We start from the raw sequence: 14464 nt of genomic DNA, 5'->3' as shown, positions 1-14464 counted from the left end.
GTAGGGTCATGGGTTTCTGGAGACCTATGACGGCCGCCTCCATGCCAATAATAGCTTTTGCGATTCTGGTCTATGTGCAGGGTTATCCAGCTTCTGGTGTACTGCTATATGCTATTCTGGTGTGTTGTGGAAAGACTCTTGTTGTTTGATTATTTCCTTCCTGTTCTTTATTTCCTCCTGAACACATTTTGTTTATAGCTCTGTCAGTGATTGCTGTGAGTTTGTGTTTTGGTTTCCCCCAGTCTGTCTTTCTGTGTGGGATTTACCACTCCATTACCGGCCCTCTTCTGGTTTGGGGTGAGGGGGTATTAGACCTAGGGCTGATCAGGAGTCAGGGTTAGGCCAATGTCACACTTGCGAGTTCCTCGCGTGTATCTCACACGAGTCTCGTGTTGCATCACACATCACGGCCACACACTCTCCAGACAGGAGCGTCTCAGCTGTATAAAGATGCATGCAACTGACAAGCTGCTGTGAGGAAAGTGTGAGTCCGTGCTGGGTGATGCAATGCGAGACTTGCGAAGTGTGACACCAGCCTTACACTGGCGGTCTAGGCCTCTTCACCTTCAGAAATACTTGTGGGATAGGGGACAATTAGTGCCCCCTACCTTGAGGGCCAGTTTAGGAGCTCCTGTTCGCAGTTACTACGTTACCCTCATAACAGTTGCATTTTCAATGTTGAAGAGAGTATAGAAAGCTACTTTACATTGCTAAGATCTTATGGAATTACACCAGAATAATAAAATAAAAATCTATATAATGATTTACAAGAATAATGTAACAAATATGAAATAATTTAAGATGAATAATTCTAGCCACAGAAATACTTACACTTGTATTATAGAAATGTGTACATTGCAATTTCTTGCGATACATAATGCATGTATAAGTGTACAGTATAAAGGTAATAACTCTTTATACATAATATAACAGAACAACGCTGACTTTGCTAGAAGAATGAGTTTTGTTTTTGTGTTAAATAGAAATCCTAATTTTGGAAATGACTATTAGTTCCATAGCTGTTGAGGTGTAGCTGTATATCATATCTCTGTAGCACTTATGTCTGTGTGTCTCCAAATCAGGATTATTAATTTAGATTCTATTTACTAAAGTATATGTGAACCAGGATTAGAAAACCTTTCTGCTTTTTCCTTTATAGTGCAACACTTGGCGATGGGTTCTGTTTGGAATAGGAGCTCAGCTTCATAAAGTGATTAGGGATCAGCTGCAATAACATACACAACCTGTGGACACATGTAGCAATAGGTTGTTTTTTTTTCCTTGCACAAACTCAATCCTTCACAATACATTTTGGGAGTACCAAATTAAGGGCAATCTGGATCGACATAGGGTCGTGCAATGCTAGTTAGTTTGTTCTCACAGCCATGAAATTTTGTCTGTCTCTGAACATCATCTAATCTTTGCTTATTTGTCTGAGCTTTAATCTTTGTAGCATCATCATGCCTCATACAGTTACCAAACAATGTTAAAAACACAGGAAGGAAAACCAGTCCATGTATCAAACCAAATGCAATAACCAGAAATATGATCTTAAAAAATGTTCTGAAGATGTAACTTTGAGCTGCAGATAGGGCTACGACCCCCAGGATGGTGGACACTGCACCCTGTACTATAGGATAACCAAGAGAATGTAAGGCATCAATCACCTTGTCATTTACGTTGGCTTTCTGATTGGAGACATAAGCGTATGCAATGTGAGCGGAAAAGTCTACAGAGAATCCAATGCAGATGACTAGATTGATCATGGAGATGGAATCTAAGTTAACGTCCCAGTATGCCATGAAACCCGTAACACCCACTATAATAGAGGCTATGGTGAATGTCACCCACAACGCGCACAGAGGATTTGGAATTAGCAGGAGTGAGATCACAAACATTGCGGCAGCAGCAACAGCGACATTTTGGATGGTGTTCTCTATGATTACGGCATATTGGTCAAAATATATAAATGCGGGATGATAGACAAGGACCGGAATCTCACAACTCTTTGCTGTATCTCGGACTTGATTCAACATGTCCCTCTCATCCACCGCTGAAGTCACGTTTACAGTTTGGATGAAGAAACGAGATGCTGTTAAAGCCCCCGACTGAATGTCCACATCTTGTCTAAAATGTGGAACTATATTGAATAATGTTGATAGATGACTGATAAAGTTGTTTTTATCATTGATGTTAAGGTTCATCCTCTTAGCAATGTCAATGTATACACTGATCCAGGACTCAGAATGAGATTTGCCACTAACATAGGAATTACTTATAAATGACTCCAGACACCTGTCAATCTTACTCTGAACATCTGAATTCCAGTATGGAACCTCCTCGGTCACCACTATCATAACTCTGGGACCATATTCTGAAAAATATAAGTCATCATCATCATAAAAGGAACGAATGTAAGAACCATCAGTAGCTAAATTTCGTAAGTCAATTCCTTCCTGAACCTGAAAACACCCGTATATACTGCTGGCCAGATATCCTCCATACAGAAAAAGAACAAAGACCTTAGTCCAGATATTTGTGAGAAATGGGCCATAATGCTTGCGAAAAAAATTGGTCATAGGATGTTCAGTCTCTTTACCACTGGTATGGCTGTATCCTCCTCCAACACAGCACATGTTATACGCAGGCGAACGACTGTCATCTTTTTCTTTTGCTACCTTCTTACAAATGAACCAGTGCCTGTTACTCTCCTCTCTTCTGCCATTGAGCGCTAAGAAAGCCCCAAAGCAAGTGACATTGTACAGGAAACAGAACAAGATGGCGGTCCCAGTGTAGATACAAAATGATTGCACTGACTGGAAAGAGGTCAAAATACCAATGTAGAAAGCGAGAACATCGGTGAGTGTCGTGATTGTTATGGAGACAGCGGCTTCAGCGTATGTCTCAGCCATTCTTTCTTCAATGTTTTTCTTTACTTTAGTTTGTTGCCAGCTGGAAATCATGATGAACATGTCGTCTACTCCAACACCTAGAAGTAACAGTAGTAACATCCATAAATAAAGACAAAGGTGATTTGCAATTGTATTAACTAATTAAACACATATTTACAAAACATGCAGCTTTCTTTAGAAGTTTACATACACTATCTAAAAATACACATATGCATGTTTTTCTCACTATCTGACATGAAATCAGAATACAACTTTCCTGTTTTAGGTCAATTAGGAACCAAAATTATTTACATTTGCCAAACGCCAGAAAAATGAGAGCGAGAATGTTAAGGCATTTTTATTACGGTACTTTCTGCAAAGTCAAAAGTTTATATACACTAAGAGTACTATGCTTAAGGATAACAAAGTCAATGTTTTGAAGTGGCCATCATAAAGCCCTGATCTCAATCCTATTGAAAATTTATGGGCAACACTCAAGGTAGGTGCGAGCAAAGCGACTGACAAATATGGCTCAGTTATACCAGTTCTGTTAGGAGGAATGGGTCCAAGTTCCTACCAATTATTGTGACAAGCTTGTGGAAGGAGATCGAAAACATTTCACCCAAGTCATACAATTTAAGGGCAATGGTACCAAATACTAATGAAATGTATGTAAACCTTTGACTTTGCAGAAAGTAATAAAAATGCAGTGAAACATTCTCTCTCTCTCATTATTCTGACATTTGACAAATATAAATAATTTTGGTTCCTAAAGCTGGTGTCACACATAACGACAATGACAACGACGTCGCTGCAACGTCACCATATTCTGTGACGTTGCAGCGACCTCAACAGCGACGTCGCTGTGTGTGACACATAACAACGATCAGACCCCTGCTGCGAAATCGTTGCTCGCTCCTGAATGCTCCAGGTCATTTTTTGATCGCTGCTATCCTGCTGCGCCATGCTGATAAGCTGATAATCCTTGTGTTTGACACCGCAGCAGCGACGCTACGCTACGTCTGAAACCACACAACGACCGTCGACGTCGCTATGATCGCTGCTCCGTCGCTGCTTTTTATAACATGTTTGACAGCTTACTAACGATCATCTATGGTCGCTGCTACGTCACAGAATATGGTGACGTTGCAGCGACGTCGTTGTCGTTATGTGTGGCACCAGCTTAACTGACCTAAAAGAGGTTTAATCTGATTTCTTGTCTGATAGAAAAACCTGCTTATGTGACTTTTTAGATAGTGTATGTAAACATCTGGTTTCAGCTATATATCTATCATTAGCTTAGGGCTTATTTTCATTTAACCAACCATACAGATTTTTTACCTCCAGCATGGTACAGAAACTTCGAAAAGAAACTGATGTCTGCAACTGATTGCATGAATTTTTACAGATTTGTTCCCATTCATCCTCCACATTAGTTGTTGCACTAAATTGCATTTAGAGCTGGAATAGAAAATGCCACATGCATATGGAGTTTAACACCTTTGTTATCTTTTGTGTACTGCTCGGAAAGTAAAAACTGACAACCTAAGTGTTGTATGGAAACAAAGATCTAAAATTAGAATGTATCGGTTCATAGGCAAATGATTAAAACTAAAAATAGTAAAAATAATAATCTTTCCTATTTTAATCTCATATGTTGAATTTCATTTGCTCTTTGTGTTTTTATTGTGTGGTATTGTCATGCCTAGATCCAAAAAGGCTTAGAAAAAAGGTTGCATATGCATATGAGTCTGGAAATTGCCTGGATATAAATCCCATCACGATGCTGTTGGGTAATGGGCTATCCAAGCATAGCGGAGAGAGAAAAATTCTCCCAGTCACTGTAAGACTGGACTGGTAGACTGTTTTGCAGACTATCTATGACCTATATTTATTGGGTGAACGGGTTTCCTGATCCACTGGGTGAGGTGAGCACTGCATATAGGAGGAAAATGAATTGAAAGGTGGAAACACACTTCCATAAATGTGGATAGTTTCATAGATTTTAAGGTTGAAGGTAGACATAATCCCTCGAATTCACCATACAACCTAACATGTTGATCCCCCTGTGAGGCAGACGCTAATTATCCCATATTAGAGGAAAAATTGCTTCCTGACTCCACATACGGCAATTAGACTAGGTCCCTGGCTCAATGTCCTATCACAGAATCTATTACCTATAACCTGTAATATTTAGCCACAAAGGCATCCAGGCCCTTCTCGAGATTTTTATTAGTGAGTCAACCATTGCAATGTCATGTGGCAGAATTCTATAATCTCACTGCTCGTACAGTAAAGAATTGCTGTCTATGATGAATTAAACCTCTAGACAGAGAGAGAGCCTCCCTGTCACCTTCGCAGGCCTAGGTGTAAGAAGATCATTAGAAAGATCTCTGTACTGTCCTCTCATATAATTTTACATTGTAATAAGTTCACCCCTAAGTCTTTGGTTTTGCAGTTCACTCATTCCCTAATAACCTTGGTTGCTCTTCTCTGAACCCGCTCTAGCTCAGATATATCCTCCTTATGCACTGAAGGCTAAAATTTACAGACAAAAAAAAAGACTTACATGCTAAAGCTTGCAACTTAAAAACAATATAAATTCTAAATTTTTTTAGGTGTTTTGCATATCAGAACGGCCATTCTCATACCTGCCTAGTAGCCACGTCACGGCAACCTCATTGTACTGGGTCCTACTCTATATTATTACCTCTTTCATGGTTTAAAAACCACATATATTTGGAAAAAGAGGAACCCACCATTAAAGGATAAGAACACCCGTCGCTAATGGGGAGGAGGACCTGGAAGCATGGTCAGTCAAATGGACATAATCCACACACATTATATAAAGACAAAAAAAGAAAGACTTACATGCCAAAGCTTGCAACTAAAAACAAAAAATAAAAAAACAATTCTAAATATTTTTTGAGGTGTTTTGCATATCAAAATGGTCATTCTCATACCTGGCCAGTAGCCATGTCATGGCAACCTCATTGTACTGGGTCCTACTGGGTTTCCCAAATATATGTGTTTTTTAAACTATGAAAGAGGTAGTAATATAGAGTAGGACCCAGTACAACGAGGTTGACGTGACGTGGCTACTGGGCAAGTATGAGACTGGCCATTTTGATATGCAAAACACCTCAAAAAATATTTAGAAGTTTTTTTTGCTTTTCTTAGAATACTGCATACAATTTTAGGCTTCAACTAAGTGTTGTTGCACTGGTGAAATGTATAGAGGCAAAATTATATTCTTGTGATTGCATCTATGCCTTTTTTGATGCATCCCATGATTTTATTTGCTTTGGCAGCAGCTGTCTGGCACTGGTCACCAGGGTGGAGTTTGGAGGTGTACCGCCCCTGCAGCAGTTGGACTGCTCTGATCCGGGGTTTACCGTGGCTCGAGGGTCTCCAGACCCGGGGGCTCGCTGCCACTCAAAAATGAAAGGGGGAAGGTATATTTACAGGGGATTAGTTATTGTTCATGACGCCACCCGTGGTTCGCTGTAAATGGGAGTACCGCCGCTGCCGATGGGAGTACCCGGCGGAGATGGAGCAGGGGCAGCCAGTTGACGTTCCCTCCACAGGTAGGGGAAGGCCCCTGGACTCTGGATGGTGGTGGTGAGGGGATTCGGGGTGCAGGCCACGCAGCAAGCCGGACGCAGTGGGGGAAATACAGCATACTCACTCAGGCCGTGTGGGTGTTGGTGCAACCATCAAACAGACTCCGACACATGAGTAAACCAAGTCTCTGAGCACCGCTGCCTCTCTGGGGGTAGCTCATCCAGGAATCCGCTCCCTTTGATGTTGCTGGTGGTCTTGACCTGCCTCCCTGCACTAAATTATAGATGGTTCTGAGTGACCCCTCGGCTTGAAGCTTTTGGGGTCCCGCTCCCTATACTCGGATAGGGGAGCTGTGCTCTCGATGTCTGACACTTGGGATTTCAGTGGGCCGCATGGGTTGGAAAGCCCTATCCCCCTCGTTGTGTTGGTGCCTTCGATCTCTGAGCTCTTGGGGACAGTTCATAGAAAGACTATCCTCCACAGGTTAATTATCAGGTTGCGTGAAGCTACTCCCTGATCTAGGGTCCAGTACCCCGCTGTGCTCGGTACCAGTCCGGTTACTAGATATTCCGGTGCCGACTGCTCTACAAAACTAAGTCTGGCTCCTTTCTCCAATACCCTGCGACCGGGTCTCGACTCCTCCGGTCCCAGACCACCGTCTGCGACCTAGCCAATGTCTCCCAGGGACCTCCAGCTCCTCACTCTCTGAGGGCTACCACTCAAGTCCTCTCCCTGCTTCCCAGGAGCTGCTACTTCATCTCCTCTCTCACTGAAAGCTGACACTGAACTGACCTACGTCACTCCCACCAGTCTGCCTGACCTCTAGGTGGGTTGCCCTATTCCAGCTAGACCACCCACTTCTGTGCCTGACAGGGTGCGGTGTAAGGTGACTAGGATTTGAATGCTGATAGAAGCAACACCAAAGCTTAGGATCCCAGAACCATGGAGGCTGGGTTCTGCACTATAAGGACAGGAGTGCAGTCCCCTGTGACACTCTGACTAGTCCAGGGCCTCACACATCCAACCACATGGCCAAGTCTTTGTCATTGACAGTTTTACCATTTAGTATATAACTGTACATTTTATTTCCTGGCCCAAGTGCATGACCTCACATTTATCTACATTAAACTTTAATTGACATTTTTCATCCCAAACTCCCAGCTTATATAAATCCATCTGTAAAATTAAACTATCACACTATTCATATGAAGGGAGAATGGAAGAATAGGGATATTTTACTCAAATAACAGGTAACATAATGTTTTGTATATTGCGGTTTCCTCTAGATACCTATAGAAACTTACCAAGAATAAGGAATGGAGCATTTGCAACAGTAACGACAAAGGGCATCCCGCATATTAACATAAGACCAAAACTAGATAGAACGGCCAATCCAGAAGAAATGACTCCAAAACCAGCCACCCAGACCTTACTCCTCACACAGTCAAATCTGTAAGATAACAAATGCAGAAATTTAGATGCTTGGAAAATGAGCAAATAAAAGTGTCTATACATATAAGGTGAACGTCAGATGAAATATCAATTTCGGTAGGATGCACTGACAGTCAAATGTGTGTAATGATGGCCTGACTCTACCATTACAGCATGGTTGGGTCAAAGAAGCATCGTAAATTTCACATTGTACTTTTTCTACTCTTTGTCTGCAGGAGACTTTGTCTGCAGCACTGTCAAACGTAAGAGTTATAATGCTCTTGCATATGTTCTTAATGGGGAGAGAGGAATAAGCTGCTTATGGGGAAGGAGGTATCTGGCACTATAGGTGCTAACTCCAGGGTGGATATATCATTGGTGCAACATGTGCGACTGCACAGGGGTCCAAGAGGAAGGAGCCCATTTCTACATCTATTGCATTTTTATGAGCTTTTGGACTGAAAAGGACCCATATATTGTTCTTGCACAGGGGCCCTTTTCTGTCTGTCTGCCAGTGTGTTTACAATTGCCTGAAAAAAGTGAAAACAGGGAGCGCATGTGAAGAGTCTCAGGACAGGAGTAACAGTGAGACCGGTAATTAAAACTGCTCACCTGGAGTGGTTGTGCAGCCCTCGCACAAACACGGTAATAGACGGGAGTGTAATGTTCTGCTGTCAGGAGGATTATCCGTAAGATCCTTCCAGGGAGACGGATTCCTGTATACCTGATCCAGCCGCGGGTTAGTGGAGGGAATAGGCGTCCAAAAGGTCCTGGTTTTGATGAAGCCTCCGTTTAAGCAGCTCTTGCCATGGACCCCCAAAGGGGGAAATAGGTATCAATAAAAGTGAATCATGGTCTAATAGAGCGCTAAGGAGGCCACAAAATCGTTTAGTACTTTTTATTTGTTTTATCAAAGCCACAACGTGTTTCGATATACACTATATCTTCGTCAGGTGGATATGATATCATGATGGCCTCCTTAGCGCTCTATTAGACCATGATTCACTTTTATTGTTAGTGTGTTTACAATTGACACTTGACAGGAGTAATGGCATGACCAGTAGCATAACTATAGAAGGTGCAGGGGTTGCAGTCACACACTGGCCCTGACACAAGGGCGGTCCCAAATGGGTTATTTTGGCCCATATGGGAATACCAGTACTATTAAAAAAACTTTGATAATTGGGGTCTTTTTAGAAATATTGCACTGAGGCACACAGGCTTCAAGATACGCCACTGGGCATGACACTTGAAAAGAGGAATCGTATGACTCCAATATTAAATTATACATACATGTTCAAGCACAAATAGTAGAGGAAAGGCCTGATGGAGAGCTATAGTACAAGCATTATAGTACAATAGAAGAAGAAATCAGGTATATGCCGCGCTAATACTCAGATTCAATATTACTGTAATTCATTTATTGTTTGTCCAGGTCGACGCATTTCAGAGACATCTGTCTCCTTCATCAGGACATCAAAGGAACAATATGTCATCAGCTCCAGAGAAGCCTCTCTATATACAAGTCAAATGTCTTATACCTCGGGGCTGCAGCTAATACCATTATTGCACATGTTTCAAGGGGTTGTGACTTTCACAACCTGAAAAGGTGAGTGTTCCTTAATCTTTGCCTATTTGATTTCCCTACTGGGTAAAACCCTATTGTGCTTTTCTACTCCACAGTATTATTACCTGGATTTCATAGTACAAGCATTGTCATTATTTAATTAAACATGATAAGAGAAATATTACCTCCTCCATAAACACATGCTATTACGTTATTTTACCTTATACAGGACACAACCGCAAAAGTTATGGTGACAAAATAAGTAATAGAAAACAATGGGATCACTGTTTCTGTTGTGCTTTCAAATTCTTGTTGTCGTGATGTCGCTGTGAAATAAGATACCTGGAATATAAAAAGAGGATGTTTTAATAACATATTTTAGTGAACAAAAAACAGCAGTAAAATCAACCATTACACTAACTATTGAGTCTGCTACCATCTTCTACTAGTGTCATGAGGGAACTAGGCTTTATTTACAATGGCTTCTTTCTATTGCATAGGTTTTTCTTCTAAAGAGAAAAAAAATCATTGGGCTTGTACATCTGCTTCTGGATGGAAGATTTAATACTATCAAAGTAAGGAGGTGCTCCGGCACAAAACGTCCATGCAGACAGAAATTGTTAGAGATTAAAAAAACATCTTTAATTCCTAATAGTTAAAAAACATGGTGGGGATAAAATTTCCTATGATTGACGCGGTTCAGATGCTGGGTCTTTAGTCATAATCATTGATTATGACTAAAGACCCAGCGTCTGAAACGCGTCAATCATAGGAAATTTTATCCCCATCATGTTTTTTTAACTATTAGGAATTAAAGATGTTTTTTTAATCTCTAACAATTTCTGTCTGCATGGACGTTTTGTGCCGGAGCACCTCCTTACTTTGATTGTCTACAGCCTCCCTTGTTCTACTGAGCACCGTCCAGGAGCTTTCATCCAGCTGAATTTTCAACAAACTGGTGAGCTGAAAACCCTTTTTTTTCTCAAGATTTAATACTAACCAGAAAGAAAAAGCCTAGTCAAGTAAGACTCAGTAAAACTTCACTTCGATTCGGCATATGGCATAATCCACAATTAGTAGAGCTTAATAATAGCTACAAACTCATGCACCACTGGTTTTATATATACAATGTTTTTATATAAACCAGTGTATATATAAAACCATAATATTGCACACAAAGAAGGGAGAAGCCCAGAGCAGATTCCCTAGTGATTTCCCTTCCTAGCCACGGAGATTAACACCCTAATGAAACGATGTGGCACCCCCTCTCAACGATGGCTATCCCTCCAGAATAGTTTTGCACACATATGTTCATGCAATGGTTTTCCTTGTTCTTATTGAAATATGCACATTGTGATTTTGCTGCCTTCAGTGTGAATCTACAAAGGAACACATATAGAAACAGAGTAGAGAAAAATGTGAAACAAAATAGAATGTGTGTTAAATCTTAGATTATTCACAGTACCCCTCCGATATATTGATGACCGGATTCATACACTTGATAGATGCAACATTTACTGTGGCATGTCTCTAGCCTGTGGTGCTCAAGTCAGATCGTATCCCGTAAGCAACTAAATAAAAACAAGGCACTCAAAATATCAATGTAATAGAAATATATTTAATGAGGTGCTTGCAATCCAGAAAATTACAAGAGATGTTTCGGTCCGGCTTAGACCTTAATAAGGAATGGATTGCTAAGGGAATACTGTTGCAGAGAGGCGCAGCTGGGCATCATCTACCACTGGGAGACACTTTATCTGTGATGATTACAATTGAAGTTTTTAAAGTTGGTAATTTTGATACACTTATCCTCTGCAGCAGAGTTAATTCTTTGTCTTCTTTTCATGGGATAGTACTCATGAGAGCCAGATTTATCATAGTGATTGATGATTTTTATAACTACATTTGACAATAGTTTCAAGGTTGTATCACGTTTTCGTACAGCCTGAACTTAATTTCTTAAAGTAATGATGAACTGTCATCTTAGTTGATTGGTTTCTGCTATGTTCTGACTTAGATTCTGGAGAGTAGAAGGGTTTAAAGCTGCGCTGTCGCCAAAGGATGACATCTTTTTTTGTTGATTTAATGAAAGATTATTTTATTCCATAGGTCTACGCTTTTCGAGGTGAGGACCTCTTCTTCAGGACCGAAAAAAATATTGTATTGTTGATTTTTCTGATTTTTGTGGTCCTGAAGAAGAGGTCCTCACCTCAAAACGCGTAGACCTATGGAGTAAAATAATCTTTCATTAAATCAACACATTTTTTTTTCATTCTTTGGCGACAGCGCAGCTTTAACCCCTTCTACTCTCCAGCCTTGAAGATACGTACACATGGGGCTGCGGCAGCCGCCTATTATCTGTGTGCCTTTTGTGTTGGTTGTGACTTTCACAACCACACTAGATGAGTTTACAGTAACATACTTTTATTTTTATATTCTGGTAAGATACTATTATTTTTTTTTGCTCTCTTCATTCTGAATCAAAAATGTGTACATTCCTATATGAATAAGGAAAGCCATTTTATAAATGGATATATCCAAACTTTTAGCTGATACTGTATGTTGTGACTTTATTAAAGAGTGTACCCCTCTTTGATGTGAAAAAAAAATCACAAATTTTGTCAAATGTTTTTAGGCTAAAGTTTTCAACTTTTTTTGCCAACTTATGCTGCTTTCTGGGAATGTGGAAAGTGGGCACATCTCCAGACAGAAGTGTTAAATTTATTTTCAAACAAGAACTCATTTGATGCTTTACATTTATTATTTATGGAACAGTAATATGGCATGGACAGACATAACATCGGTGTAACCTGTGCAGCCATACAAGCGCCCAATAAGTAATAAGGCTACTGACACCTCCAAAGAAGCAAGTAGCTCCTAGCACAAACACATCAATCGGTGGATCATTATGTCGTTTTAGACTGCCACAAGTCCGTAAATGGTTTTTGCACAGGGGCCATCTATAGAAATCTGAATTCTTTTTATTAGTCCATCATTAGGCACTTGAAATGTTTTTTTCTAACTCTTGTTATAAAGCAAGTATTTCATGTAAATGGCCTCATGGATGCCGAGACACATGGGAAGATGCCACTTATGCCAGAAAATCCTTGCCTAGAGGTGCAGGCCCAATTTCTTGAGAAGGAGGTTGGTAATTTAAATAACATTCTTACAACCTACATAGCATATTCCTTCCTTTTTTTAGGGGCTAGATCATTTTTTTCTAAACCACAGAGATATTGCAATCCAGGTTTTCTTTAACCACTGATTTTAAGTCACTATACATCAGCCCACGGAGTGACTAGTTCCTTAGTATAGAGAGGTTATTTTAAACATTATTCAAAGTCCATAGAAGTGGCTTTGGTCAAGAATGATGATATAGCTACATTTGTTTCAAACAGAGGAATATTACCAGGTGGCACTCTGATTCCGGTGCATGAGTTAGGGGAAGGCATACCCAATATCATAAAGAACAAAAGGACCGACACTCCAAATTATTCCCATCAAGATGGGTTTTAAAATAGGCTAAATTCTAGCCGAAACACGTTATTTTACGCTTTTACCGTGATATATATAGAATAAATCCCATTAACTTTGAAGAATTTGGAGTGCCGGTCCTTTAATTCTATATACATTTGTTTTAAAGAACTCACTACTATATCCACACTATGTTACAGTGACATAATAACAACTACTCATATTCATGTATCATGAAAGTATTTTAACAAAAAAAATTATGCTTGTTTTTGTATGCTACAAATGATTTTATACTTATAAATGCGTAAGAAATCATTATGAAAGCCTTACCTTTATTTCAGCTTGTTGCAGGGTATGATTTGAGAATAATTTCATAAAGTGATTGATCCATTGGAGGCTTCTTTCTCTGTCGCTCTCGCTATCTTCTTTCAGATAATATATTAACTTGATTGCTTTGGCTTTTTGCACAACATTATCTGAATTAAGGGTCACTCCACCCAGATATGTTCCCAGGAAAATTTCATCTTGAAACATGGGGTAACTTATAGGTATCGTCTCTATCAGACTCACATTACCTGGTACTGCAGAGAGGAGCGGATTAGCCGTCATACATGTTTTTCCTAGAATCTCTGCACATAGATGCTGAAATGTGAGAGTTTCATCAGTTGCAAAATCCATCATTGCAAAATTCTGCACCATCTCATCCAGCTTCATCAGCTCTTCAAAAGTCTTTACATTTATGACATTATCAAATGTACTTACAGCTATGAGCGAAACAAACAAACCTTCTGTATATAGTCGCTGCGGAGAAAACTGCTCGGAGTCATTGGTGGGAAAATGTGTCCTTACAAATTCTCTCTCACTTTTAGCTGGGCCACCGATTGGTGTGAACTGTTCTTCTATGTCATTTGCTTCTCTCTGGGGTAAAAAGTAAAAACCAGCTCCCAAGCCGGCAGATAAAGCAAAAGGAATTAGTAGGAACCACCAGGGGTACCTTCCCACCAGCTTACCAAGCCAACTGAAGGCACGAGAGAGCGGTTTCTGTATACAGTCTGTGTGACACAGTGACATTCTCAATTTCTTAAGAGAAAATATTGTATCTGCACAGTTTTCGAGAAAGAAAGTCAAAACATAAAACTGGTATCTAAGAAGCATCAGGATGTTCTGATGACTATCATGTAATAAAAGGATTTAAAAGGTTTATTGACATCCTAGTGACATGCCAACTACCATAGATAATGGTTTAATTGTCTTTAACCTTTGTTTCTGACTGTTTGAATGTCAGTTGTATCTAATCTAGGCTGTAAAACTGAATCAATAAAATAATAAAACTAAAAGAAAAAAAAATGTTCAATGTTAAACATCAATCTCCCCACACAAAAAAAGTCCAAATTAATAATTACAGCCTTTTTACCTATCTGCATTATTTGTATAGAGTATAGAGAAGCTACTTAGTCAATTCGGAGGTCCAGTTGCTAGTACAAGCAAAAGAAGCTATTTTAAGAGACATTAACAAAAGTCTCAACCTACTCACATC

At 40.0% G+C, this 14464-nt stretch overlaps 1 protein-coding gene across 1 annotated transcript; it reads right to left on the bottom strand.

The window, feature by feature from the left end:
• Nucleotides 1-519: 519 nt before the first annotated feature.
• LOC142244549 (patched domain-containing protein 3-like) lies at nucleotides 520-13998 on the bottom strand. The gene is made up of 4 exons (XM_075316792.1): nucleotides 13258-13998; nucleotides 9674-9795; nucleotides 7760-7905; nucleotides 520-2989 (listed from the first exon to the last, which is right to left on the bottom strand). The coding sequence occupies exons 1-4, from the start codon at nucleotides 13996-13998 to the stop codon at nucleotides 1326-1328; spliced, it is 2673 nt and encodes an 890-aa protein (XP_075172907.1). The 3' UTR covers nucleotides 520-1325.
• Between the last annotated feature and the right edge of the window lie 466 nt (nucleotides 13999-14464).

This window comes from Anomaloglossus baeobatrachus, chromosome 6 (genome assembly GCF_048569485.1).
Source record: "Anomaloglossus baeobatrachus isolate aAnoBae1 chromosome 6, aAnoBae1.hap1, whole genome shotgun sequence".
Taxonomy (NCBI): Eukaryota; Metazoa; Chordata; class Amphibia; order Anura; family Aromobatidae; genus Anomaloglossus; species Anomaloglossus baeobatrachus.
This window is presented reverse-complemented; position numbering and strand designations above follow the sequence as displayed.

Excerpts from the sequence above, each read along its gene's own strand:
- LOC142244549 (XM_075316792.1), bottom strand. The coding sequence starts at position 13,998 with ATGTCACTGTGTCACACAGACTGTATACAGAAACCGCTCTCTCGTGCC. Across the intron at positions 9,796-13,257 it reads TGCAACAAGCTGAAATAAAG|GTATCTTATTTCACAGCGAC; the intron begins GTAAGGCTTTCA and ends TTTATATTCCAG. Across the intron at positions 7,906-9,673 it reads GCGGTTGTGTCCTGTATAAG|ATTTGACTGTGTGAGGAGTA; the intron begins GTAAAATAACGT and ends GTTATCTTACAG.